General features: G+C 44.4%; 1 protein-coding gene across 3 annotated transcripts in view; it reads left to right on the forward strand.

Moving 5' to 3' along the window:
• The window catches only part of LOC119131297 (netrin receptor UNC5D-like), a 49,509-nt gene that overhangs the window by 18,197 nt on the left and 6,195 nt on the right, over positions 1-25,117 (forward strand). Inside the window, exons 2-11 of one of the 3 annotated variants that reach the window (XM_037265615.1) lie at positions 14,568-14,774; positions 18,749-18,892; positions 18,970-19,073; positions 22,173-22,350; positions 22,812-22,979; positions 23,046-23,210; positions 23,310-23,342; positions 24,050-24,295; positions 24,707-24,838; positions 24,899-25,108. In XM_037265615.1, the coding sequence (XP_037121510.1) occupies positions 14,568-14,774; positions 18,749-18,892; positions 18,970-19,073; positions 22,173-22,350; positions 22,812-22,979; positions 23,046-23,210; positions 23,310-23,342; positions 24,050-24,295; positions 24,707-24,838; positions 24,899-25,108 (1,587 nt within the window). Of the gene's footprint in view, positions 1-13,763; positions 13,914-14,567; positions 14,775-18,748; positions 18,893-18,969; positions 19,074-22,172; positions 22,351-22,811; positions 22,980-23,045; positions 23,211-23,309; positions 23,343-24,049; positions 24,296-24,706; positions 25,109-25,117 lie in introns of those variants that run through there. The other 2 variants (XM_037265613.1, XM_037265612.1) reach the window with 2 other exon arrangements.

The raw sequence follows: 25,117 nt of genomic DNA on the forward strand, positions 1-25,117 counted from the left end.
AAGTTAGTAGCCAGTTTCAGATAGCAAATAAAATTTGGGAGTGATCTCTCTCTTGAGTTGACCCACAAAAAAAGTCTTCAAAAGAGATTCCTGAGAAGACACAATATCTGCCATTTTGGTCGAGACTGCCTCCGGAATTTTCAAAGCCAGTTTCATTTTACCAGCATAAAATTTGGTAGACCTATCTATCTTGATTAGACCCACAAAGAAGTCTCCAGAAGCCATGTTCGCAAAGACACGAAAATTCAGAGATTTTGGTTGACGCTCATTTTTCGGCATTTCTAGTGGCTCCTTCAAAATGAAAGTACTTCATCGTCTGAATGCTGCCAAACTTGAATTTTGTATACTCGACAGAAGGTAGATTTGAGCTTTTGTCATTGTGCACGAGTGAAGTATGGCGGTGGAGTTTTATGACTCACCATAAAGCACAAGTCAACTCCACAAGGACAGACCCGATTCATTCGTTGGAAGAATCGTAAAAAACACCGAATTTTGTCGGCTTGAAAATTCATGAACATTAGAACATTTCCTTCTCATGTACGGAAAGTTTCAAAATACATAAAGCCTGGAACGAATAGTTCAGCCCATCCTAATCATCCAGAAAGTAAAACTGATCAACTTCATTCTGTTTCTCCCCCCAGGTACAATAAATTGTGTCGCTTTTTCCATGAGTATTGACTAAATCCCGTTTAACAAAGACGAGTGGCCAAACTTCTACGTCGGAATGAAGGTGGACGGCAAAGAGAGACACTTAAGCGTCAAAAAAAAAAAAAAAATAGGGCCTTCGTCGTTAAGAGGGCCACCCTCGGGGGTGTCGGATGTAGGTGGCGCGTCAAGAAGTGTGATATTTGCCATGAGATGATAACGGCGAGACGCAGACAAGTCCATTTGTTTGGGTATTAAAGCGGGACACTGCAAAGCCTGATGGATGCAGTCATTACCGCGGGCGGGCTTCGAGGCGGCTGCCGGAAAGCCGTTTAATCTTGATAAAAAGACGTCGCAGGAGGACCTGGCAAAGGTGGTGAAGACTTCCCCTGTCAGGATGCATCATGAGCGCCGGCGGTAGATCATGGCAAGTGTACCAAAGCCAGCTTTCCAGGGGAGGATTCATCACCACCAGCGGGTAAATATGAAACACGAGCGCCGTCATCGGCGCGTAAGTCGATTAGCCGCGGCGACGCGCCAGTCAAATGGAGATTGTGGGCGTCGGGATCGTTGAGGAGCGTCCAGTGGCTTGTAAAGCATCCTTTCGGGTGGGCGCTAATGCTAACAAATTGTAAGCTAACGCCTGTCGCAGCTGCGAAAGTAGCCTCGTTGGTTTAGTCATTCCAAACGGTTTCGAGACTAAGATTTCAAGTCAGGGTGAGGAGTTGGGTTTTTAAATTGGGTAGACTGGGTCTCTAGGTTGAATTGTGACTGGTGTTTTTTTTTTTTTTTAATAAGATGAGAGAAAGGCGCCAAAGTCCGCCGAGCAACCCATGGACCAATGATCGATGTGTGACCAGACCAAACCATTTTTGTTGCCTTGCTAAGTAACTAAAATGACTGAAGACATGAAACTTTCCCAACAAAAGAGTCCCAATTCACTTATTTTTAAAGTGATTTTTGTTGCTTGTAAATGTGAAGATTGGTTCCAAAGTATGCAGTTTCCCAAACAGCCCAAATGTATAATTGATTAAAAATAAGTGCGCTTTAGTCTCAATGTTGCATTGTGAACCCTCTAGAGAAGCCTTTTATCCCAATACATAATTCAATTATCTAAATAAAACATCTTCCAGCTGCGGATAATTTATACCCCAGGTTCCAAAACACGGTTTGGGTTTCAAAGTACGGTTTCAAGTCAGGGGCAGGCGTTAAAAATAAGACGCAACGGTCAGGGGTCGACACGTATTAGAGTTTGAGACTGGGTTAGGTTTTCAAAAGTCGTGTTTCAAAAGAGAATTAGGGTTTTATATCATTAAGGCTGCTTAGAAAGCTTCATTTGTGTTTCAAGTCGGGGTTCGGTTTTCAATTGACTCGCATCCCGATTCAAGTAAAACGCGCTAATTTATCCCTCTGCTTCCCGCGGCATCCTCTCCCGTCCTTGTCACGGTTGAGCAAAGCAGCCCCGTGTCAAGCCGCCGGCCGACCCGGGCCATATATCACATATTGCATCTGACTGGCGGACGGACGACCTTATGAATCTCGCCGTAATACGGCTGAGGAAGCGGCGGGGAGGGAGGGAGGGAGGGGGATTGCGAGCGGGAGCGTCCCGGCAGATGCGGTCAGAGATCATCCAGCCGCCATCCGTCTCCATCCAGTCAGCGTCTCTGTTTACTCTTTGTCCTCCCCGCCGCTGCCGCCGCCGCCGCTTGACTGGCACGCCGGCAATTTACTCCTCCGTTCTCATTTCCCAACAATAACACGCCTCGTAAATTACCCCCCCCTCTCCCATCCTCATGTTTCCCACCTCTTTCACACAAGTAAGGTCTCGAGACAGGGTTAGGGTATCAAAGTATGGTTTCAAGCCTTTTGTGGTGTTGGGAAGTAGGGCTTCAAGACAATTAAGGTTTCAAATAAGGGTTTGAAGTCTGTGCTTGGTTTTGACATCATGATTTCAAAGTGTCAGGCTTTAGGTGAAATGAGAAGAAGGTGATAAAGTGCCACGTGATTGGCCGACAACGGTAGTGATGTCACGGCTCGCTGGCGCGCGCTATCGTCGCTTTCTGTTGAGCTTGCGATGACACCAAGCCGCCGGGCCTGGCTTCACATTTTTCGAGTTTCCCATTTAATTTGTTGCTTTTGCGTGTGTGTGGAGAGTACAATGGCCGCCAGCTTTCTAACACAACAATTTACCCACCATCCTCAGGGGACTTTTTTTTTCCTCTGGCCCAACATGTCAAGAAAGTGGCGACATGGAAAGGAAAGCTTGTGTGCTTCTCTTTTCAAGGGTTTAAAAAAAAAAAAAAGATTTGGTTCCAAATTTCAGTTGTAAGCGCTGGTTTAAGGTAAATACAGAATTAGGGTTTTACGCTCGGCCTTGTGGTGTCAAATTTGTGTTTGAAGCCTGATTCAGGGTTTTAAAGTTGTATTTCAAACAGCTCACGGCTTCAAGTCAAGTTTAGGGCATTCAATGAGCTCTTGCTTGCCTGCATGCTGGAATTGCTTCAGCGCCGTCAAGAACTGCTGCACATCTCGTCATCTCCTCACAGGAAATGAACGGTGACATCCCAACATCGTGTCGAGACTGACAATGCGGACACGCACACATATGCCTGTTTTAGTATGTACAGTATCTAGTGGTTGACTGTCCAACCAAACATAAATGAAATGGAATCGCGTCTTCAAAACAACAACCTTAGCTTAATGCTAACAAACAATGCTAAACCGCATACAAAGGCTAACGAATAGCATCATACTTGCGCAACCGATTTGAACACAAACGATGCAACACAGACGGATAATGTAATCCTCATGCATATGTTCTTTATCCTCTTTTTTTGAAATCTTGCTCATTTACTTTATTGCAACACGTATTTAAGCTCCGGATCGATACGGTTGTCAGAATTATCTCCGGCTAATTGACGTTGAGCTCACGGATATCGACAGCATTGACGGCAATTCCGTAAGGCTCCGGTAGAGAACGAGCATAAATTGATCCCGTCCGTGGTGACCTTTCTCCCGACGTGGTCGAGTAAACCAGCGGCGGCTTTTTAGCGCCTTCGCTGGTCAACATCGATCTGTTGAAACGGTTTGTGGAAGTGAGAGTGACTTGCAGACGTCCAGACTGCTCAGCGCTGACATTTGGAGCAGTAAATAACACAGCAAAGTCCTCCCTACACTTTCAGGGAAGCTCAGTGGACAAGTTGGGCAAAAAAATAGGACCATGTTGGCGGTGGCATTACCTCTCAATTATGAGACGATTTGACACGATTCACGCTAAGTACATATGATTCGATACAGTACCAGTTTAAACGTTGGAATATAATCAAAACACCGTACACTCCAATAACAATTCCATTCGAGAAGATTCACTTGTGTTGTTACTATGCGATGCATTTCAATTTTGAGCTGAGGTGATAGGATTTGCTTCGATTGTAATGCAAAACCGCATGATTCAATCTCGATGCATTGCTTTTCATTGCAGTTGGATACAATTATGTTACGATATGCTTCGATACACGATACAATTCTTTGCGATATACTCCGATTTCAATATGATATGAGTCCCTCCAGTTTTGATGTGATATGGTTTAATTAAGTTATAATTCAGCAGACACAAAATACGATATGATTGACGTATTTGCCGATGCGAAACGATTCATTCCATTTTCTCTAGTTCCTTCTCTGTTCTGTTCTCTTCTCTCTATGCTCTAAATGTCTTTTCTACAAGATTCTCGTAGAAGCTGATTCGTTTTTGGAATCACCGAAAATATTTTTACAACCTTTTCAATCATCTAAATCGTTTGTATGTTTTTTTTGTGTGTGCATGGTTCATCATTTCCGAAGCGCACGAAGCTCTTATTGTAACCCGGACGGGAGATAAATTGTTCTGTGTTATTTATTTTTTTCCGGAGGGAAAAAAAGTGCACATGCAAGCATTTAACTCCTGCCGCACACAACAGCTCATTTAAAACCGTAACACTGTAACAATGTAGCGAAATCATCCACTGGAGGCCGTTTTCCATCAACGCATTGTGCGTGTCGTTTCCTTTGTGTCTGCATACGGAAGACATAGTCGGTCAATCCAAACACAGCTGGTGCGGGCTAAATCCCAGCAGGTGCACGTTCATCCTCCGGCAAACCAGGAAGTCGTTAGGTTGTTTGCCGTATTGACGAGCTGCACTTCATCCACACTGAGCACTGATGAGTCTCCTGGTAGAAAGACAGAGAAAGGAAGTTAGAGCTTAGAGCCGCAAAATGAAAAATCAATCTTAAAGGGGACGTATTATGGAAATGTGGCAAGTGTATTGCGGTGGCTTACTGATCAAATGCTGCCTCCATAATGCGACCAAATCTCCACGGACGTTGGGATGTGATTACATTTCAGTGGCTTGGTGAAGAAATGGCGTCTTTGCAAGCAATAATGTCATCCAATCGCAGTAAGCGCCGGGTTACGGTTTCAGTGGCTTGGTGAAGGAACGAATCTTTCGAGCTGTATTGTTGTAAATCTAGGAAACTGCTCAGAGACTACCTAGACTGGAATTGGCATATGTACATATGCATTCTTATTTAACTCCAGTTAGAATATTCAAAGGTTCCACAAGGCTTTGGAAGAGCATGTCTTTAAAAGCCAGAACGAGCTGACTTTGAAATGTTGGCGTTTGACACAGTCACTTGGAAAATTGCTCATTAAAGAATAAAAAAGTCAGACGCGGTCCGTCGAGGCGTCGCCAATAAGAAAGTGGCTCGGTGCCACTTGAGCAAATAAACTATTTACTTTTCCGTACGCACAACCGCATAAACACACACGCTGGCACACACAAGCTGTTTGCAATCGCCGCGGTAACATTAAAGAGTGGCAACAACAACGTCCTAATTGGCTCCATCGATGCAGACCAAATGTAATTAAAAGCAAGCACACATTGGGTGGACAAATACACACACACACACACACACATTTCTTTTCTTTTGTACAAAGAGGAAAAGAGTGAATGACATATCAAATTTAAAAAAACTAAATGCAAATCGCTAGTAGTGCGACATGAATAGTTTGTTTTCCTTTTAGGAATGAGTCGCCATCAAATATCTGTGTCACAATTTGTATTGTTGACAGAATTCAAATATCAGTTAAGCGCAGTTGACTTGGATGTTTCCGACTTCCCAGCTGTCTCGAAAGCATCATCGCAATGTTTAATATCATTTGGCAGATTTGCGTTTAGCTGGCTGCCATTCCAATGTTGTCGTTGATTTTCACAAGATGCTTTTTGCTAGCTGTGCTTATGTTTTGTCACCCCGCTAACTCTTTGTTGTTGTGTGTTTGTTGCACTCGAGACAAAACACAAGTCGCCATATGCCACGTACCGCCTCCGCGCTTCATTAATAGCGAAGTTTATTGCCTGGTTGAGGTGGAAAACACTCTCGAGATTAATTTTGTAATGAGGCACGTGAAGGCGCTAATCATTTATTTATCTTCAAGGGCCTGCGGCCGGGATTTTTCATTGTTTTGATGCATAGGGCGCTTGAATTTATAGTGAGCGTGGGGGGAGATGAAGAGAGGATGTTTATGAATATTTAGCGGTGGAATTAGCGCATCTGTGTTGAGGAAACATTTCACTAAATTAGCAGATTTAGTTGTAATAATCTCTCAGTTTATGCTAATGTAACACTGAGTTGTCTGCGCCCGCCTGTGTGCACCTGCGCTCCTCTACCAACACTTGTGTAATTAATAAAAAGAAAATTACATAATTCTCAGTCCGGATCCAAACCTTCAACCTCACAAGTGAAGACCGACACGCTTAAAATTATTTTATTTTTTTTGAGGGGGGCTATTTATTTTAAAAATAGCATCGTAACAGAAGAGAAGCTAGTAATTAAAATTGATTTTTTGTACAACAATAGTAATTGCGTTTTTTTTTGGTGGGGCGACGAAAAAATACCACTGAAATTATAGCGGATAAAAATGTGATTCATCTTCTAAATTTGGACCTTGAACTCGGCAGCTGTGAGGCAGCGACGCTAACTCGCAATCCAACAACGCTCTTGACCTTCTTCCGCAAAACTTTCAACTCTTTATGTGGAAAGTGTTCCTCGCTTTTGTCCCCGGCGAGTCCTCTAACAAGGAAGCTTCCCCCCCCCCGTCGGTCCCTCGCAATCCACCTGTCATTTTCCTCCCTCGGGAAGAAGACAGGGACCGGACCTTTTGCCAGTCAGGATAATTGGCTCGGATCAGCGCACCGACACTCATTACTTGCACTCGCATTGTCTCCTCACGCACACACAGACACACTGAAAACCCGCATAAGCTGCAGCCGGTAATAATCGCTATGTGCTTTTTATAAGGTCCTTCAGGCTGCTCGGGGTCAACGGCGCCATCACGGGGAGCATCGTAAAGGTCCTTGTAAATAAAGCGAGCGCTCCCTCAGCGGAGCACGCACCTTGAAACGGTCGCTCTCGCAAAGCCGGATGGCGGCGCACCGCTTTATTCCTACGCTTTTATTTTTCCCCACGTTTCTGTGGAATCCTTTAAGCTTCCGCATCCCGGTCGGACTTCCTTGAGGGATTGGCCGGCAGAGATTCGCTCACATCTGGAATGAGGTCTTCAGTGTCGTTGGGCTCGCTGACCCGCAATGTGGTCCGGCAGCCATGCTGAGAATGATAAGCAGAACCGGAGAATGCCATTTCTGTTGAACGGCAATTCAAATCATAATAGAAATAAAATGTGAAAAAATATTCTTTTAAACTCATATCTCAAGTCACCACAGTTTATATAAAGATAAAAATGGTAAATAATGCATTGTATGTGCTGAGAGACACCTAATAGATTCCGAGTGTGAACAAAAGCAAAAACACTCGCTAGAAAATGTCTTTGCTAATGTCGGGTTGTAATTGCGGCCCATCGAGGCGAGGCGGAGAATAATTAGGAAAAGTCCATCAGCGAACGACGGAGGAAATGAAAATCTGCTTGTCGTCCGTCTTGAGCTCGTCTCATTTTGTCTGGCTTTCGCTTTTCATTTGGCTCCAAACGGCCACGCGCTAACATGGGCGACTCAGCACATTTTCATATTCAACATGACAAACGCAAGCATCAAATGGCCCGTGAAAATGGCTCACGTTCGCTTTCTGCGCGCTTCACGGCTTGAGGTTCGAACTCAGTGTGGGGGAATTTAAGCCTGGGTTGAATTCGGGTTTTGGGTTTATTCAAGTTTTAATCTGGGTTTTAAGGCAGGAATTTGAATTCTGGGTTAGTATTTCAAATTAGGATTTCAAACAAAAGCAAACTTTTGTGTCTTTTGTTTTTCTGTGCTTTTCGCCGTCTGATGTTTTCTCCGGCAACAAGCCGCTTTACCTCCCATGAGCTTTTCTATTCCGAGCACGTCATCCCGCACAACCAAAACGCTCCCCGCCCGTGTGTCCAAATGCAAATGACACAACCTGACTCATCGCGGGGGGAAAAGAAAAAAAAGTACAGCGACTATCGGAGACGACGGGAAATAAACACGAGCGTGGGCGGGAGCGGCGGGAGTCAAGTCGCCGTGAGATTTGTAGCGGCGCGGCACTCCGTGCGGGAAGATGATTGAGAAAGATGGATGATAAGGGAGAGACGGGACAAGAGGGCCCGCTGATTTACGTGCTGTGCCGTGTCGAGAAAATAGAGCCGCGCGTCTTTAAAAAAGCGCCGCGAGACAGGAATAGCGTCGCGGGTGTCAGCGTGGAGGGTGTCACGACCCCGACGCCGTAAAACACGTTTTATCCGCCCGTCACGGCGTCGCAGCAATCCCGCATTTTAATTTTGGGGGGATTTCCATTGAAAGAGTGAGCTTTCAAATTGTGCTTTGGGTTTATAATGGTCTTGAATTGTTTTGGAGTAACGCACAACTTGCTTTTCATCATATTAGTCGTTTCGTTGCCACGCTAACTGCAGGCATCATTTTCCCCACTGCATCAAAGCGACAACCTTACTTTTCGCAAATGTGATACCGAGGCGGCTTTGTCCGCCGTTGACTCCTGGGAGCAGTTAGTACAATCTCCTTAAATTTCAAGAGAAGACGCGGCAAACAAACACGACTAGAAGTAGTTTGTTTTTCCTCATTTTGCTCAACAAGCTTTCTAATGATCAAATCCTCACCGAGCCCTCGGGACTGACGCCTTCAGGCCGACTTTCTTTCCGAGAACCGAGACCTGATTATACGCCTCTGATGGTGATGATGATTTACCGGCACGCTCTGTAGGGTTTAGGTCTGAAGATTGATGGGGCAAAAGTATTGGAACAGAAAGCCATAAAGTGATCAGGAATTGATATTTAGTTGTAAAGACTGTTAGCGTGTAGCTCGCATTCATTTGTATGCATTCCATCTCCCTGCGTTGCGCATTAATAAACTTTCACGCCGCTCGACTTGACAGGCGAACTAATAAGAGTGTGGCGGGGTGGCGGGAGTACAAGGTGAGGCCGCCATCTTCATCTTAAAAACATGAGAGAGAGAGCTGCCGGACGCGGCCTCCTGTTTATGCAGCTCGCGGGCGCACCGGTGCGGAACACGTACCGGGTGAACCCTGACCCGACCGGCCGTGTGAATACCAATCAGGACGTCTGGGTTTCCATTTTGCCAAAGGAATCGGGGGGTGGGCGCGTATCGGGGATTACAGCTAATCCTAACACACGACGTGATCCCAAAGAGTGGAAATTAGCGGCGAGACAAATGCGTTTGTAATCACTTTGAACGACAGCAACGAGAGCGGGATCAATAGGAGTTAAGCGCCACGATTCATAAACATCACAGACCCCCTTAATCCTCGCACAGGCTTTATTAGAATCTCCCGGAACGCCATCCAGACCCTTTCGCGTCATGTGACCGTTGTCTCGGCACCATCTTTTTCAAATCATAAAGGTTCATTTGAAGTCTTGTTGCTTCTCCAGAGGCTCAGTTCTTCAGGGAACAAACAAAAAAAACACTTAACGGACAGTCTAAAATCACCGCAAAAGCAAAAAATAACTGGTAGAGTAAGTACAGAGTATTTTTTTACTTCTAAGTGCAGGTCGTGAGTGCTTTTACCACCTCGGTTTATTGGCAGATTGATCCATGTAATATGACACACCTGTCAGTCACACGTTGCAACACTTAACCACATCCACTCTGGGTTTTTCAATCTGTACGCATCCAATCGGGAGAGGAAAGCTCGATAGATGAAAGTGATGTCGTTGCACGCATCACAACCGTGCAGGCCGTTTACCTCCGTGGCGCCATCTATCACGGCGCACCTTCGGCTCCTCTTACTCCGAGGCCCCGTGGTCCCAGGAGGGCATCCAGGCCGAGTTCATAACACGCGAGCAACTGGGTCGACAGCGGCCCCATTGGTTGGGAGAGGTGGGGGAAAAAAATGTAATTTCAAGCCGCCCCAGAGGTCAGCGCAGTGAAGCGGCTGCAACCATCCATCAGATAAATCAGCTTTAAGGCCAAAGCAATCCACTTAGTGGCTGCACCTGCTGACACGCGCTCGCCTCCATTGTTCTACAAACAAACATGGCGGCCGGGTGGTGATGGTCTTCATGTGAGTGAGATCATGTTCTCGAGTCATCAATGAACGATGGGTTGATCGTAAAAAATGAAAACGAGATAAGCTTCTACTCAGTGTTGTTAGCAGGATGCTAACCGCTTTAATCTCCGATGTAGCAAACGAAATTCATGCTCTATAGGGTTTCAGTCTGTTGATTGATGCAAAAGTATTGAAACAGTCTAAACAGTAGATAGCTGTCAAAGATTTTGCTGTTTGAATATCCTGCTGAAAGTTCTATCGAATAAGTATTCAAATGAACAAAATATCATGACAATTAGAATAATGATCTTAATTTATGAGCTAGTATTTAGCATTCCTGTCCTTTGTTCAGCTAACATGTGACACCTGAAACCCATATTACTTGCATTGACTCACTCCGTTCTGCTAATGATCTTACATAATCCGCAATCTGGGCCGCCGTGTGCCCAAGACTCGCCGCGGGACGCTTAGCATAGTGCTACTCAGCCTGGAAAGATCCCGATTCTTGTCATATGGCTAATTTCTTCTTTTCTTTTTTTTTTTGCTCCGTGATTTAAATTATTCATCGGGAATCCTCGGCGCTGCATGCTGCGCCTTTTAATAAGTCATTAAGGGCTATCAAGGGAAAAGCTGATTAGCAACGCACAATGACTTAGCTTAGCTCGGCTGCAGGCGCATTCGTTGTATCGGTTGCAACTCGTTATCTGAACCTTGACTTACTTATACAGCGGTAATGGATGAATTATATTTTTTTTTCCTGTGCATTTTATACCTGTAGTTTTGTCAAGTTGAAACACATTTACAATTTGTGTTCTCTCTGTCAGAGTTTTTCATCATCTATGCTTCTATTTTGCTTTTTGCTACGCCGATTAGGCTTTCCGGCAATTTTCAGGCGCCATTAGCCACCTTTTGGCACGCAGAAAAGCACTGCTTGACGGTCATGAATTTTCAATGCGGAGAAGCCGCGCCGCTGCCCGCCTCCATCTTCCGCCGCGTTATTACGTATGCCGTTACTTTTTAATCCGCCCGCACACACTCTTCAGGAATGTTATCGGCAGGAGGTCCTCGCTCCGAGATTACGACAGCCATCTCCGCCCTCCATCTTCTCAGGTAGAAAGAGGAGCTTAACCTATTCATCGACATGTTTTTAGGTTTTGGTAACCTCAACACACTTTTTTCTGTTTCCGTTGTTGTCCAGGCGTCAAATATGTTTCTGTTGTTTTTTTTACATGGTGATAAATCTGTTGGCAATGGCCATGGCCAACAAAGGAAAGTAATTTTTGCTTGCTCTTGCTTTCCATCTGGCCGACAAGAAGAGACGGCGGCATAATTGAAGATTTTGCGGCATGACTCCGGCGGGTCGACAGCTCTCTCTAATGAAAGTCCTACGCGAGAGGGCTCGATAAATAAGTTAAAACAAACGTCACACTTTGGACACAAATAAAGAGGAGGCATGAATAAATGAAAGTGCAGCCTAGCCTTTAACGTGAGAAAAGCTTTTGTGGCACCTTGCAGCTTTTTTTGCCACGTGCTTGGTGGCGGCAGGGAAATGAGAAGCAATAAAGAAAGTTAATATCCTGAAAATGTATTAATGTCATTAATCATCTGTACACAAGTTAGATTAGGGTAGCCTTTAAAAAAAAAATATATATATACCTCACAAGTCATCACTTTTGTTTTTGTTGAGCTCGCAAATATCTAAGCTTTCCATTTCCATCCGGAGATGGTTTTTACGCATCGTTCGTCGACTTTTACTGCGACATAAAGAAAAAAATAAATGAATAAATTAAAAATGTGATTCACATCTGGGACTTTGCAATAAATTTCCATTTACTTCACATCTGACCTCACTGGTAGTTAACTATTCGTGAGTTCACAGCGAAGTCAGATTGAAAGCTTCACGACTTCACACTTTTTGTAATTTGAAAGGAATAACTGCAGATCTTATATTTGTGAAGTTTGATCTAAATGAGGCGTGTTTGGCCTTAGCGGGGACTCTTTTTCTTTGTGTCTTCTAGTTTGACATGTTAGGAGCAAGCACAGATAAATGAGGTGTCATGTTCCATAAGAAAGAAAAACAAACGTGTACAGATCGATGATTTGTCGCACGGGAGACGCTCGTCACGTCGACACTCGGCGACTGACCCAATTTTGCTCGCGACTCTTTGATGGCGACGGTGCCGAGGGAAGCGCCGTCGTCCGTCTGCCACTGGCAGGTTGGCAAGCTGTCGCCATCGTGATGAAGACGCGCTCGGCGCCACCTGGGGGTTTGGAGGCGAGGCCGTGGGTACCGCACTTCTGTTCACGCGTGTTTTTAATCGCAAAGAGGATGATTTCGTTTTCGGTGAACTTTCGGGACATATTATTTTGCCAACATCAAAGTGCCAAGGAAAACAAACATGTTTTTGTAACCGTTCACAATGATTTGGAATCTTGAATCGTGTGTGTTTCCCCAAACATCCAGCTCAATTAAATCTTGAGTGATGCTTTTATATAAACAACAAAAACATAGCCTGCAGTGAAACCATGATTTCGACCTGCTGGCTTTTTTGTTGTTGTTGTATTTGTGAAAGGGCATTGATGACCCATTTCATGTTGTAAGTGTGCCTGGATGGGATGAAAAAGCCTAAAAAGCTTCCAAGCGTGTGCAAGACGACAGACGAGAGGTTTGCATCAATATTTGAACAAAGCGCCGTGGCATCTTTTTGCTTTTAGGCAGAGGAATAGAAAGAAGATCATCGCCACAGACGTCGTCGTTCCCAATTTAGCGTCCTGAGGAGAAAAGTTTCTTAAAGCTACGACAAGTAAAATCTCTTTTGAATTTTCGCTCGCTGTAGTTAGACACGAAAAGTTTGTCACTTTTGTAACAACTGATTTCGAAATATTTTGCCGTGAATTTGATTATTTCGACTTTATTTTGATTATTTGGACTTGGAATCAGTCGCAATGTGTTTTTCTTCTTTTTGTGACGTCGTCATAGCATATGCTCCCTCACCTCCCCCGCCCACCGCATCCATCTGCCATACGTATCTCGCATTTAATAAATGCAGCGTTGACAAACGCCACCCCCTTTGCCGCCTGTTTGCACTGGCGTCAGCCTGCATCTCGACATCTCTACGGGGCAGCTATGCGATACCAACGAGAAGCAGCTCAAATGTTCGTATGCATAGCATGTCAATTCATCTTTAATTAGAGAGGACGTTTTCTTATTCATTCATAGCTAAGCCGCTCATGAGAAAATTCTTCAGTGAATATGGTATTTTATGATGTTGCGCAACACCTACAGGATGCTCGCCCACCCCCGGGAGTGGATTGTCTCTTGCTAATTAAAGCACGTTGACTGTTAATGAGCACACATGTGATCATCACATCGGGAACAAAGATCTGTCTTTTACCGCAACATCTTGTCGCCATCTTGTTCTTTGATTTGGAGGACTTTTTTTTTCCCGCCCTCTGAGACTAGCCTAAATCCACTACTGCAAGTGTGTACTGCAAGTTTTGACAGGGGCAAAGCAGGGAGCGCCTATGAATGAGTCATGTGAGTGGATGTCGTGTGTCACATGATATTATTACTCGGAGTGCATGTGAGACTGAACTTGTAGTGTGTGTGTGAAAATGTATGAGTGTGTGTACGGCGACGGGTTGAACTATGATTTTGACTGAGTGAAAACGGCGTGTGGCCTCTGTGGGGATGCCAAAGTTTAAGTTGTGGCCGTTCCTTCGCCATATTCCTGTTCGAGGTAATCGGATAACCGCCTCCTTCCACTTCCTGTTTGAGCTTATACATCCGCTGTTGTTTTTATTGAACCTGTCATTGAGCTATCCTATTGATTTTTAATGTCCTACTGATTTTTTTTTTCTTCAAGCTTGGTGGACAAGGTAGCGGAGATCAATGGGGACTTTAATTCATTTTCTGACACTCACTATCTGTCTTCATCAAACGGCGGGAATAATTGCAGTGTCGTTGCAGGAATGCTATTGATTTTTAAAATAAAAGCTTATTCACGATGTGCTTGCTAAAGACTTTTACCAAAGTGTCATAAATAAATTGCTAGTTTCACTGAGGTACTTTGGTAGGTATGTCCGTCAAGGGGAGACCCACAAAAAAATAAGTAAAGAAAGAATCATTCAAATCATTGGGGTAATCGTTTGCTGATTATTTGAAGAATTGTAAAAAATTGGGCTTGTTAAGACGATTCGCTGCCAGCTGGTCGTAGGGCGGATGACGGCAGCGGATTTGGGAGGATGTGAATTTGATGGATGGAGACGTTTAACACGTTGACAACGCAGAGGCGCATTGACAGCCCGTGTGTCAGAAGCGTTCGAGTCATTTGATGTTGTGCAAAAGCGTTTTCCGTGGAGCCTGACTGTGATTCGATTTGATTTGCGTGCAGGCGTCCGCGGTGAGAGCCAGCAGCATGGTCCATCCAGCACGTTGCCGCGCTTTGTGGAGGAGCCGGTGGATGCGTACATCATCAAAAGCAACCCCATCAAGTTGCGCTGCCAGGCCCGGCCTGCCTTGCAAATCTTCTTCAAGTGCAACGGCGAGTGGGTCCACCAGAGCCAGCACGCGTCCCGTGAGCATACAGACCTGGGAACAGGTAACTCCGTTTTTCACAGTCACCAAAAAAAAATCAAACTTCATCAAGCTACAATGTTTAAATGAAGATGATTTAAGGCAGGGGTATCAACCGAATTTTTTTGTGTGGCCGTTCATGCACACAACAGAATCCAGCATAAAAAAACAATTTTCTAATTTATTTTCAAACTGGGGTTATAAAAATTTTTTGCAATATCTCACTGTTATTAAAAGACAATTTATAATTTTGGTATTTTAACAACAAACATTGAGTCGACACACGAGTTGCCTTTGCGGGCCACATAAAATGATGTGGCGGGCCGGATCTGGCCCCCAGGCCTTGAGTTTGACATTTATGATCTGTAATCTGTTTTCTTGCCTATTTTTTTTTAACTCGCCCAGTCCTGCTCCCTAAACCGGACCAGGCAGCTTTTCCAAAAGCCTCAGGGGTCATCTTTCATCACTACACTTGTTTGGGTCGGATGTTCTTTCCTCTCTCGCTTCATAACGAGGATGTTTTTCCTTCTTGTTTTGGGTCCGCCTCGTTAATTAACGACACGGGCGAGCTAACTAGCTGAAAAGATCCACTTTTTTTCCACATGCCCTGCGCAAGAACACAACAATGTTGCGCCCCCCACGGCATCCCGTTAAAAGGAGCTAGCTGCCTGCGATGCTTCAGCGGAGCGGACGCTAACCAATTAATGCCAAATTAATGACATTGATTCCTAAGCGCTTGCATCCGGAACACAAGATTTGATTCCGACTCAATTATCCTAAAATTGTTTGTCCTTTGAAGTTGAATAGGACGTCCTTTAAAAGCGAACGCACTCATGCAAAGCCTTATTCAGAAGATTGTCCTTTTGTGTCTCTTTCTATTGTGTTAGCTAGCTTTCATCATGAATAACTAATGAGAAGCTCAATCACAATCACTTTTTTCTTTACGCTGTGGATCACTTCAAGTCCATCTGTTGACTTCTATCGCATTCATCATTTGGCATGTGTGCATGTCCATTCTTAATCGAGTGTGCCAGGGACTTCCTTTCGCGGTTTTTATGATTAGCTAGCAAGGAACACTCACTTTACATAGGTTTAGTCAAGCGGGCTAGAACACAAATTTGCTCGAGCGAGTCCGGCAACGAGGCGAGAGCACTGCAGCAAACACAAAGATGTTCACGGAGAATTTCTCATGAGCAACGGCAGCTGTCAAGAGTCCAAGTTAGATGATCTCTTTTAACGCGTGTTGCCTTTAATATTTCATATGCCGGCGATGAAGACATGAATGGAGTCTCTCAGTGAACGCACTGAGGCTTTGATTCCACATACCTCAGGGGCCACTTACAAGCTGCAAGTGTACCTAATAATTTGGACGCTGAGGACCGTCTGTTGGTGCTAATACAGAATGGAACCGTGTTTACTATTTTTTTTTATTTTTACATTGTATAGGTATATGAATAAGAGATGAGCAGTGGTAGAGCCGCAATGTTTTGGCCAGGGGGGGAAGAACACAATTATGCGCCCACCATAAAAATAATAAAACAACGCTGTGTGTGTGTGTGTGCTCCAGGAAGATGCTTTGATGGTAGTTGTTTTGAAAGTGTGATGTAAGGACAAACATGTGACTGTCACAGCGGAAGCTAGCCCCCGCCGAGTGCGATGTACCATGCACAGTGCATATGAATATTTTCCGTTTTTATGTTACAGCTTTAGTCCAAAATGATATTTTCTTTGAAATTCTAAACACAACAAATGAGTTGTAGCAGTCCTATGGTGAAAAAGTCGATCATTATTGTGATTGTACGCCAATCCTACCTAACATTATAAAAAATAAGCATTATCAATTGTCTTTGGACCCAAAACTCGGTTATTGCTAAAATAAATGCCAGCAAGCATGTACTGCGTATGCCAACAGTCGAACAGTCGTAGTTGTTGCTAATGCAAACTGAAAGCCGAACATAAGCGTATCTGAGTTGAGGAGGTCACTGAAGGACGAAGCTTTCGTTCAGGCAGGAGAAAGTGATACCCTGATGAGATGAGATAAGACGAGGAGGATGAAAAGGAGGAAGAAGAGGGGATGGAAATGGAGACAAGAGGAAGAAGAGAAGTGCTCGTGCATGTGGTCTGATGATGATATCTTTTTGTTTTTGTTCGAAATAACTGCTGCAATTTTGTAGACTTTTTAGAAATTATATATTTAATTTTTAAATAATGCGATTTAGGGCAAAAATCAGACTGTGTACACTCAGAGGTAGGTTAGCGTGTTAGTGAGCTAGCATGTTAGTTGATGAATAAATTAATGCGGTTGTCTTCCGTGAGCATTTTAGTGCCTCTTAATCAGCACACGCTCACATTTGTGCACATCACCAAGTCAAATGAGCACTTGAGGCAATTTAATGACAGAATTTGGAAAATGTTGTGTGCGTCATATCTTCCCGAGAGCCGCACACATGTGGGAAGCAAAGTGAAGATGTCACAAGTGTACATCACGGCATAAAACATTAAAAGGTATGCTAATGCTAACAGCTAGCCAAAAAATATTGTCATCTGACCCTTTACTTGATGCTAATGCTAATAACATTGGATGCGTTCAGAAATAAGCTCCGAGCTGGTTCACTCCAACCATTCGAAATTTGCCGTTCAGTTATTCAGAGTGCACAAGGCGCTCCAACTGGGGACACGGTGCGCCAGTGTTGTCTGCGTTTGAAAATTAATGGGAGCTCTATGAGAGTACCTTTTTTGAAAAACAAATGTCTTTCAAGCCAAAGTTTACGGTTTTGTTTGTGTTTGTGCGCGCACGCTGCAGGCCATGCTGGTCACCTTGTGCGCCTGCAGCGTGACTCGCTACATCATCGTGCGTGTTGTTGTTTATTCATCAGTTATTTTGCATGGCCATTAATAAAGATGATGCGGCAGAGGAGGTGAGGGCAGGGCCTGCCTGCCTGCCTGCCTGCCCGCATTGCCTCGCAGCATGCTTTGAGCTTGAGGCTCTTGTCACAACGGGGTCACAAAGCAAACTGATTTTTGAGCGAGGTCACATGAAGCTAACAATGCTAACATTGGCTGTGTTGAGCTATCATTCAAATGGGACACTTAAGTCGCATGAAACAGCATGGTGTAGTAGTGGTTAGGGTTTCTCGGGTTGTATTTTCCGTGGTGAAGGCAGCACTTCATCACCAAGTCACCAAATTATACTTGTCAATTAGTGCCGAGGTATTCAGCCCCACTGTTACAACACAATCGTTTAGATTTCACACATACCTGCTCAAAGATGCATCTTGAAAAAAATCGCAATCCAGACAACTAAATCAACGTATGTTCAATTTGATGTGTGGGAAAGCACTTTAAAGATCTTACAGGGCAATATAAAGTCAGTTTTCCATAATAGGGCCCTTTAAACTGAACAAAAAAATGCATATTAATACATCTCCTCAAATTTCAGTCGGTATTAAATGAGTTTTTCTATCAGCGGCAACAAGGCAAATGAGAGGAAGGTGACGATTAAACACGTTCGGAAATGAAATATGAAATCATCACGTCACGCTGCATTCAAATGCGTAATTGTCAGAGGAGCGATGGACATTTAAAAGCCTTCAATTACGCCACACAATAGCTGACGAGCTTATTGGACCCGCAGGAAATTGCGGCTTGGGGCCGCCACGGGATGATGAGCGTCTGGCTGGTGAATACATTTGCCAGAATAATAGGTTGCCTTTGATGGTCTGGTCACAATGACTGAGCCTGCCTGGCTGACCCAAAGTAAAAGTGCTTTTTTTTTATTGTTTTTTTTTTTTAGACTCATATATGAAATTTCCATTTCGTTTAAATGCAGCATTTTCATTTTGTAAAACATTGAAATCATGTCCCGGCATCACTGGAAGATGAGAAATTCCTAGCAGCTCGCTCTCTATGGTGAAAATTGTCAAAAATGTTCCAAAGAAAACATTCAGATCCCAAAGTTAATGCTAATACTAACTAACAGCTCATCTTGTATGTCACCAGGGTTGAAGATCCGGGAAGTGATGATCAACGTGTCCCGCCAGCAGGTGGAAGATTTCCACGGTCCAGAGGATTACTGGTGCCTTTGCGTTGCCTGGAGCCACCTGGGAACATCCAAAAGCCGCAAGGCGTCCGTGCGGATCGCCTGTAAGTCCCAACATTTGTTCAATATATGATTTTACTGACTATTAGAACTTCTAAAGCTCCCCCCCCCCAACCCTTAGACCTGAGGAAGAACTTTGAGCAAGACCCTCAAGGCTTGGAGGTGCCCCTGAGCGGCATGATTGTATTGCATTGTCGACCACCAGATGGCGTACCGGCAGCCCAGGTAATCCTCAATTTGTTTCTTATAAACCCGCATTGGATCTTACATATTAGTTGTCAGACCCACCTGCAGAAGAAATGACTTCTATTTTGGTCCTTTATGGAATCGTGGATTCATAATCAGAAGGTTTTACGAATGGCCATTGCAATTCATTTACTGATATGAGCAAACATGACAAAAGCGCAATCGAGAAAATCGAAAAATAAAACAAATTCTACACCCCGCTGTGACTTATTCAGGTGTCTTGTATCAATTCCCTCCGCGAGCGTGTGCTGTTGTGTTTGACACGCGGCCTTTTTAATTTCTCCCTCATGAATATCAAAATGAATATCAATGAGGACAACAATGAGAATAGCAACCAGCGCGCTTGGCCGCCGTCACACTGAGTCAGGCGGCGTCACGCTGAGCCACCGTCTGCATTACATCGATGTCAAAGTCGGAAGCTTAAGTTTATGCAAAAGTCAGGCCTTCTGTTTCCTCTTTGATTTTCAGCTACACGCTAACAACAATGCTAGCAAGTGTAGAGTAAAACAAAACCAGGCAACCACAGTATATCTTGTCACTCAAATTTTGATGCTCATACTAAAATGTTCACATCAATATGGGCTATAGACCCCAAATTCCAATATCAATGCTAACCGCTAGCACCGAATAATGTCGTTTCTTTGCGTATTTCCTCTGCTAAGTTTGCCTTCATTGACTTTTTGACTTCGTGTTTGTTTTGTGTTTTATTATAAGGGATTTGTGTGGGACAATCACACGGATAATATTTGTATCTTCAAACTTCTCTGGCTTGTGTATTAAAAAATAAAAAGCTAATAGAAAAAAAAGAGTGTCGTCTCCTCAGTGAGACTAAAGCAGACGTAAGCTCTTTTTGCTATCTGGCGTGCTAAGCTTATTGCTGCTATCACAGCAGGGCAGCAGATAACATGGACGCCTCTTCTTTCCATTAACGTCACACAGCAGCCATAACGCCACAGTACCGTTCCGGGTGGCTTCCAGCTGGATAAACGCTCTTTTTCTTTTTTTTTTATAGTGGCAACACAACAGGACTTCAAGTGACAGTTTGTGTCTTAAGTTTGCAGTTCATCAAATATTGTCACCTCTCGCCTAATATAACGCTAAAGCAAACAGCTATGCTAACTGCTAGCGCTCTTGTAGCTGTGTGACCTCGACCGCAAAAAGTTAGGTGTGTGGATAGCGGGTCGTAACCTTTCCAACCTCAATTCATGAAAAATGAAAAAAAGAGAAGCTTTCCATATATGGACACGAGCTATTTCTTGCCGCCGCTGGGATTTACTCGACTTTATGGATTATTTACTTGCACTTTGCTCTTTGTCTCACGCATCAATGCGTTGACAGGACGATGACCACAATGCGTCAGTGCGGCGCTAGTATGCTGCCATGCTACTATTCACTACTTTGGCTATGTACATGTAGCACATGTACCACAATATAATCATGTAACATAGTATCAATACATGCTAACACATTTCCCCATGCGCTCAAATAATTGATCACATATTGGCATATGTCAATAAATACAAACACATTATAGCGCATTCCAATTAGCACATGCTAAGACAAATAGCACATAGACCAGCACTGGCTAACAATGTGAACAAGATTGACATTTCTCATAATTATTAGAAGTAACAAAAGTAATACTAGCGCATTCATTGAAGAAAAAAAAAAGATGCAGCTTTTGTCCTATTCATTTCCATTTAAAAGCAATCTTTTTTAATGTTGAAAAAGTCAGACATTTCTGCAGCTATAAATAATGAATGAGCAAAGTAATAGGATGCCCACCCTGAAAAGATGGACGTTTTGTCCTGCGGTCACATTTGAATCCTCTGAGCATAATTGCCGAAATTGCAAGCCTCTACATTGCCACATGAACTCCTGCTTTGTTCTCTCAGCCATACGGGGATAACCATATACAAGGATATGCTCTCTGCGGCAAAAGCTGTTGACCTTCGTCTCCGTGGCAACGCTCCGCATATTATGCTTGTTTTTCTTTTTTTATTGTAACAGCCGAGACTTCTCAACGTGCGGTAGAAAGCCGCTGTTGCCATAATTGTGTGGGTCGAAGAATAATCAAATATCGCACGCTTGGTGGCGCAAAGCTTGATTACACTGCCAGGCGGGTAGAAGTCAGTAGTGGCTAACGAATTCAGCCCAATTGGCGACGCGGGCCACCAAATTACAGGCGTGTAGAGTGCATTAAAAAAAAATCAAAACAGCTTCCGTGATGACGTGATTCCCAATATATTGATTCCTGGTGTTCTGTTATTTTGCACCTTTCAACTGGGGTTGCTTGGAAAGAGCAAAGCAATCACCCAGTTTGTTGGCTGCTGTTCTAATCCCTGAGCAACTGGGCGTCAAACACACACACGCCGTGTGCTCAGGCGTACACCAACACACACATGCCGGTGTACAAACATGCCGCGTTCCCAGCGGGATGGAGTTTTTAATCCTCAAATAGAGCGGCATGAATCAGAGAGTGCTCCCCATGGATGAAAAGCTCCTGATGTTAATGTCAATTTACAGTGGCGCTCATGCGCAAAGACCACCGTCCACAGTCCTTCATCAAGGCTGGAGCACGCCACCCAAAAAAAGTACCAAACGAATTGCCATTTTGAGGGATTTCACAAAATCAAAACCAGTCCAAAAGTCTCATTGAGCAACATTCACGTGTGGACTCCCAAAATTAATCAATTAATCGTCAAGTCGCCGATTAATAAATGAATCAACAATTATTTTAATATTGAGAGAGTTTAGTTAACAATACAAACTAAACAGTAAATGGGCAACAGAATGGATTTGTAGTACATTTTCATGCAAAATAAAATTATTCGATCAATCGATGGAATAATCAACAGGATAATCGATTCATAAAATATGCGATCGTGGCAGCTCTAGAATAGACCCACCAAAAAAATTATTTCCGTGATTTCAACCATTCCAAGACATCCTCAAACACGACTGCCAAATTCGAAGCATATACTGAACAGATCCTAAATTTGCATTTTGTGTTTTTGAAGTATGGCAGCAAACATAACAACTCTCCTTCAAAGTCAAATCTGCTTTTGTCGTCTTTAGGTGGAATGGCTGAAAAACGACGAGCTTTTGAACCTTGGTGGCGCTGTGACAGATCCCAAAGGCGACCACCGTCTGGTCATCCCTCAGGCGCACCTCTCCAACTCGGGAAACTACACGTGTGTTGCCAGCAACATTGTGGCCAAGCGCCGCAGCTCCACAGCTGCCGTTGTCGTCTTTGGTGAGCTAATAAAACCCCGAATTCTTTTTTTTTTTTTTTTTAAATTCGTCTTTTAGTGCGTTTCTGTTTGATTTAGTCAACAGCGACAGGCTGCGGAGCCACCTCAGGAATTAATCTTTTTTTTTTTTATACAAAGGACCATCAATAATAATCATGATGGCCCAACAACTCGTTCTTCCCGTCTTATGACAGCCAATGAGATGATGTGTCACTTTGGTGGTCGCAAATCACGGGCAAATGTGACAGTCGGCGACGTTGATCATCGTCGTTGTCTTCCAGATGAACATCAAGATGGGATTGATATTGCAGCTTTTTAGTTAATTTAGTGCTGATATCATTTTTTGTACTTTTTTCTGGGTGGATATTTATTAAATCGCTTCACATAGAGTAAACAAACGTTAGCTTAATCATTCCGTATCGTTTGATATTTAATGTATGCACCTTTTAATGACTTCTTCCAGTAAATGGCGGCTGGTCGACATGGAGCGATTGGTCGCCGTGCAACGTGCATTGCGGTCGCGGCGTCCACAAACGCTCGCGCACGTGCACCAACCCGGCGCCGCTCAACGGCGGCTCCTTCTGCGACGGCGCGTCGGTGCAGAAGAGCGCCTGCACTTCGCCGTGTCCAGGTGAGCAAAACGTGACATCCACCTAGCATAAACGCTCACATTGTTGTTGTGATTCGGCCTGATCAGTGGACGGGGGCTGGGGCACGTGGACCGAATGGTCGACGTGCAGCGGCGATTGCGAGAGGAGGCGGAGCCGCGAGTGCACGGCACCTGAACCCAAGCACGGCGGACGCTTGTGTGACGGCGTGGCGCTTGCCACTGATAACTGCACCGGAGACCTCTGCACGCAAAGTGAGACGTACTAAATACGCAAATATAATATATTTATAAATATTCATACATGTAAGGGAAGATTGAGGCTAAAGATCAAATTCAAATTATTTGTTTCAGATGGAAAATTGCTGCGTGACGCCAAACCACAAGGTGAGCTTATTTTGTTCTTCTCCTCAGGTAGCACTTTAAGAGGTCGAGTTACCGTGTACTCTGAGTTGCTGGTGTTTATTTCTGTAAAGAGCTTGCAGTGGCCAAAAAGAAGCACTTGACAAATGAATTCCAAGAAATATCAATCCAAAGAACTCATTTAAAAAAAAATCCTGGAGCTTTCCGTCGAAAGCCTTTTCCAACTAGCTTTTTGAGGTTCCGGGAAGCTTTTTACGTTGTGTCTGCTGAACAGATCTGATTGCTCTAAATTTCAGAAGGAAAAGTTCCTGAAGCTGTGGGTGGAAATAACATTCTTTGACAAGACATAATACAAGTCCCAAGAGCAAAACGTTCCAGTGACTTTAGGTGTAAATGAGCTTAAGAGTCTTTGTTGTGATTCCGTCATACTTTGTCCTCGGCTTTGTTAGTTTCTACCAAACTTTGCAAGCCCTCAATTAACCTGCCAGTGAAAAAAAAAATGTTAATCAGCTTTCTTTATTTTTCCCATTTTACGCTGTATCCTGCTGAGAGGATTTCTCCCAATGTCCCTCTTGGATCTTGTTATCATCACGTACAAGCAGCAACCCGTTGCGAGTGCTCGGTACTTGGTCCTCGGTCCTCGTTTCTGCTCGAGACCAGATACGCTTTTGTCATATTTATTTTTTCATAGTTTGAAGGTTGTTTGTAAATATTTCTTTTGTGCTTTTGAGGTGTGGTGGAGAGCGGAGTCGGCGGCGGAGTCGGCGGCGGAGTCGGCGGCGGCGGCGGCGGCGTTGGCGGCGGGGGAGACGTGGCGCTGTACTCAGGCCTAGCGGCCGGCGTGGCGACGGTGGCGCTGCTGATCGTGGGCGTCACCGTGTACCGACGCAGCCGCAGCGACTACGGCGTGGACGTCATCGACTCATCCGCCCTGGCTGGAGGTTTCCAGTCGTTCAACTTCAAGACGTCCCGGCAAGGTGACACCGCCGCCACGTCTACGTAAACATACACATAAAAAATATACATATGCAAATGTAAATACATACAATATTTCATTTTACACTCCACTTAACATGAAGTGTGTGTGCGTGCTGTATATTGTGCGTATGAATCATGTATGCGTTCTCGTATGAATAATTCATCCATGCGATTTAATGTTTTATCGTACGTGTGTTGTGTGATGCTTAATGTCAATTTGTTTTACAAGGTTGGCATTACAGGTCACATTCGTGACGGGTGCTCACTTCACTCAATTATTTTCATGTCTTCATTCTTAGTTGTCATTACGCTGTTGCCACTTTCTGGTTTATCTAACTTAGTAGTAGTTACTTCCAGGAATAAAATGGATATCAAGGATAGGGAATGAATTCTCGAGCGACTCTCCACAGGCAACCCTCTGCTGATCCGCTCGTCACTCCAGCCCGACCTGAGCGTGTCTCGCACGTACACCAGTCCCATGTGCTTTCACGACGCCATGGATAAGGAGCTCTTGAACCCCCTGCCCGATCTCAAGGTCAAAGGTGAGCCACATATTTGCTTAAAGAAGTTACGCCTTATAATCACTACTTTTATGTGTGTAGGGATCACAGAAGGTCCAGACTTCCATCCTCAGACGTTCCCGAGGGGTCTGTCCCCAGACTACCGGGGCGTCGTGGTGGGTGCGACGCTGGGCCGAGGAGAAAGGAACCACTTTGGTCCCCAGCGGGTGGCGGCGCCCGCCGTCAGGCCGCGCCACAAAGCCACGACAGTGTTGGGCCACGCGGGGGGACATCTGCTGGTGCCAAACACAGGTGCACTCC

The sequence above is a fragment of the Syngnathus acus genome, chromosome 12 (genome assembly GCF_901709675.1).
Source record: "Syngnathus acus chromosome 12, fSynAcu1.2, whole genome shotgun sequence".
NCBI classification, from domain to species: Eukaryota; Metazoa; Chordata; class Actinopteri; order Syngnathiformes; family Syngnathidae; genus Syngnathus; species Syngnathus acus.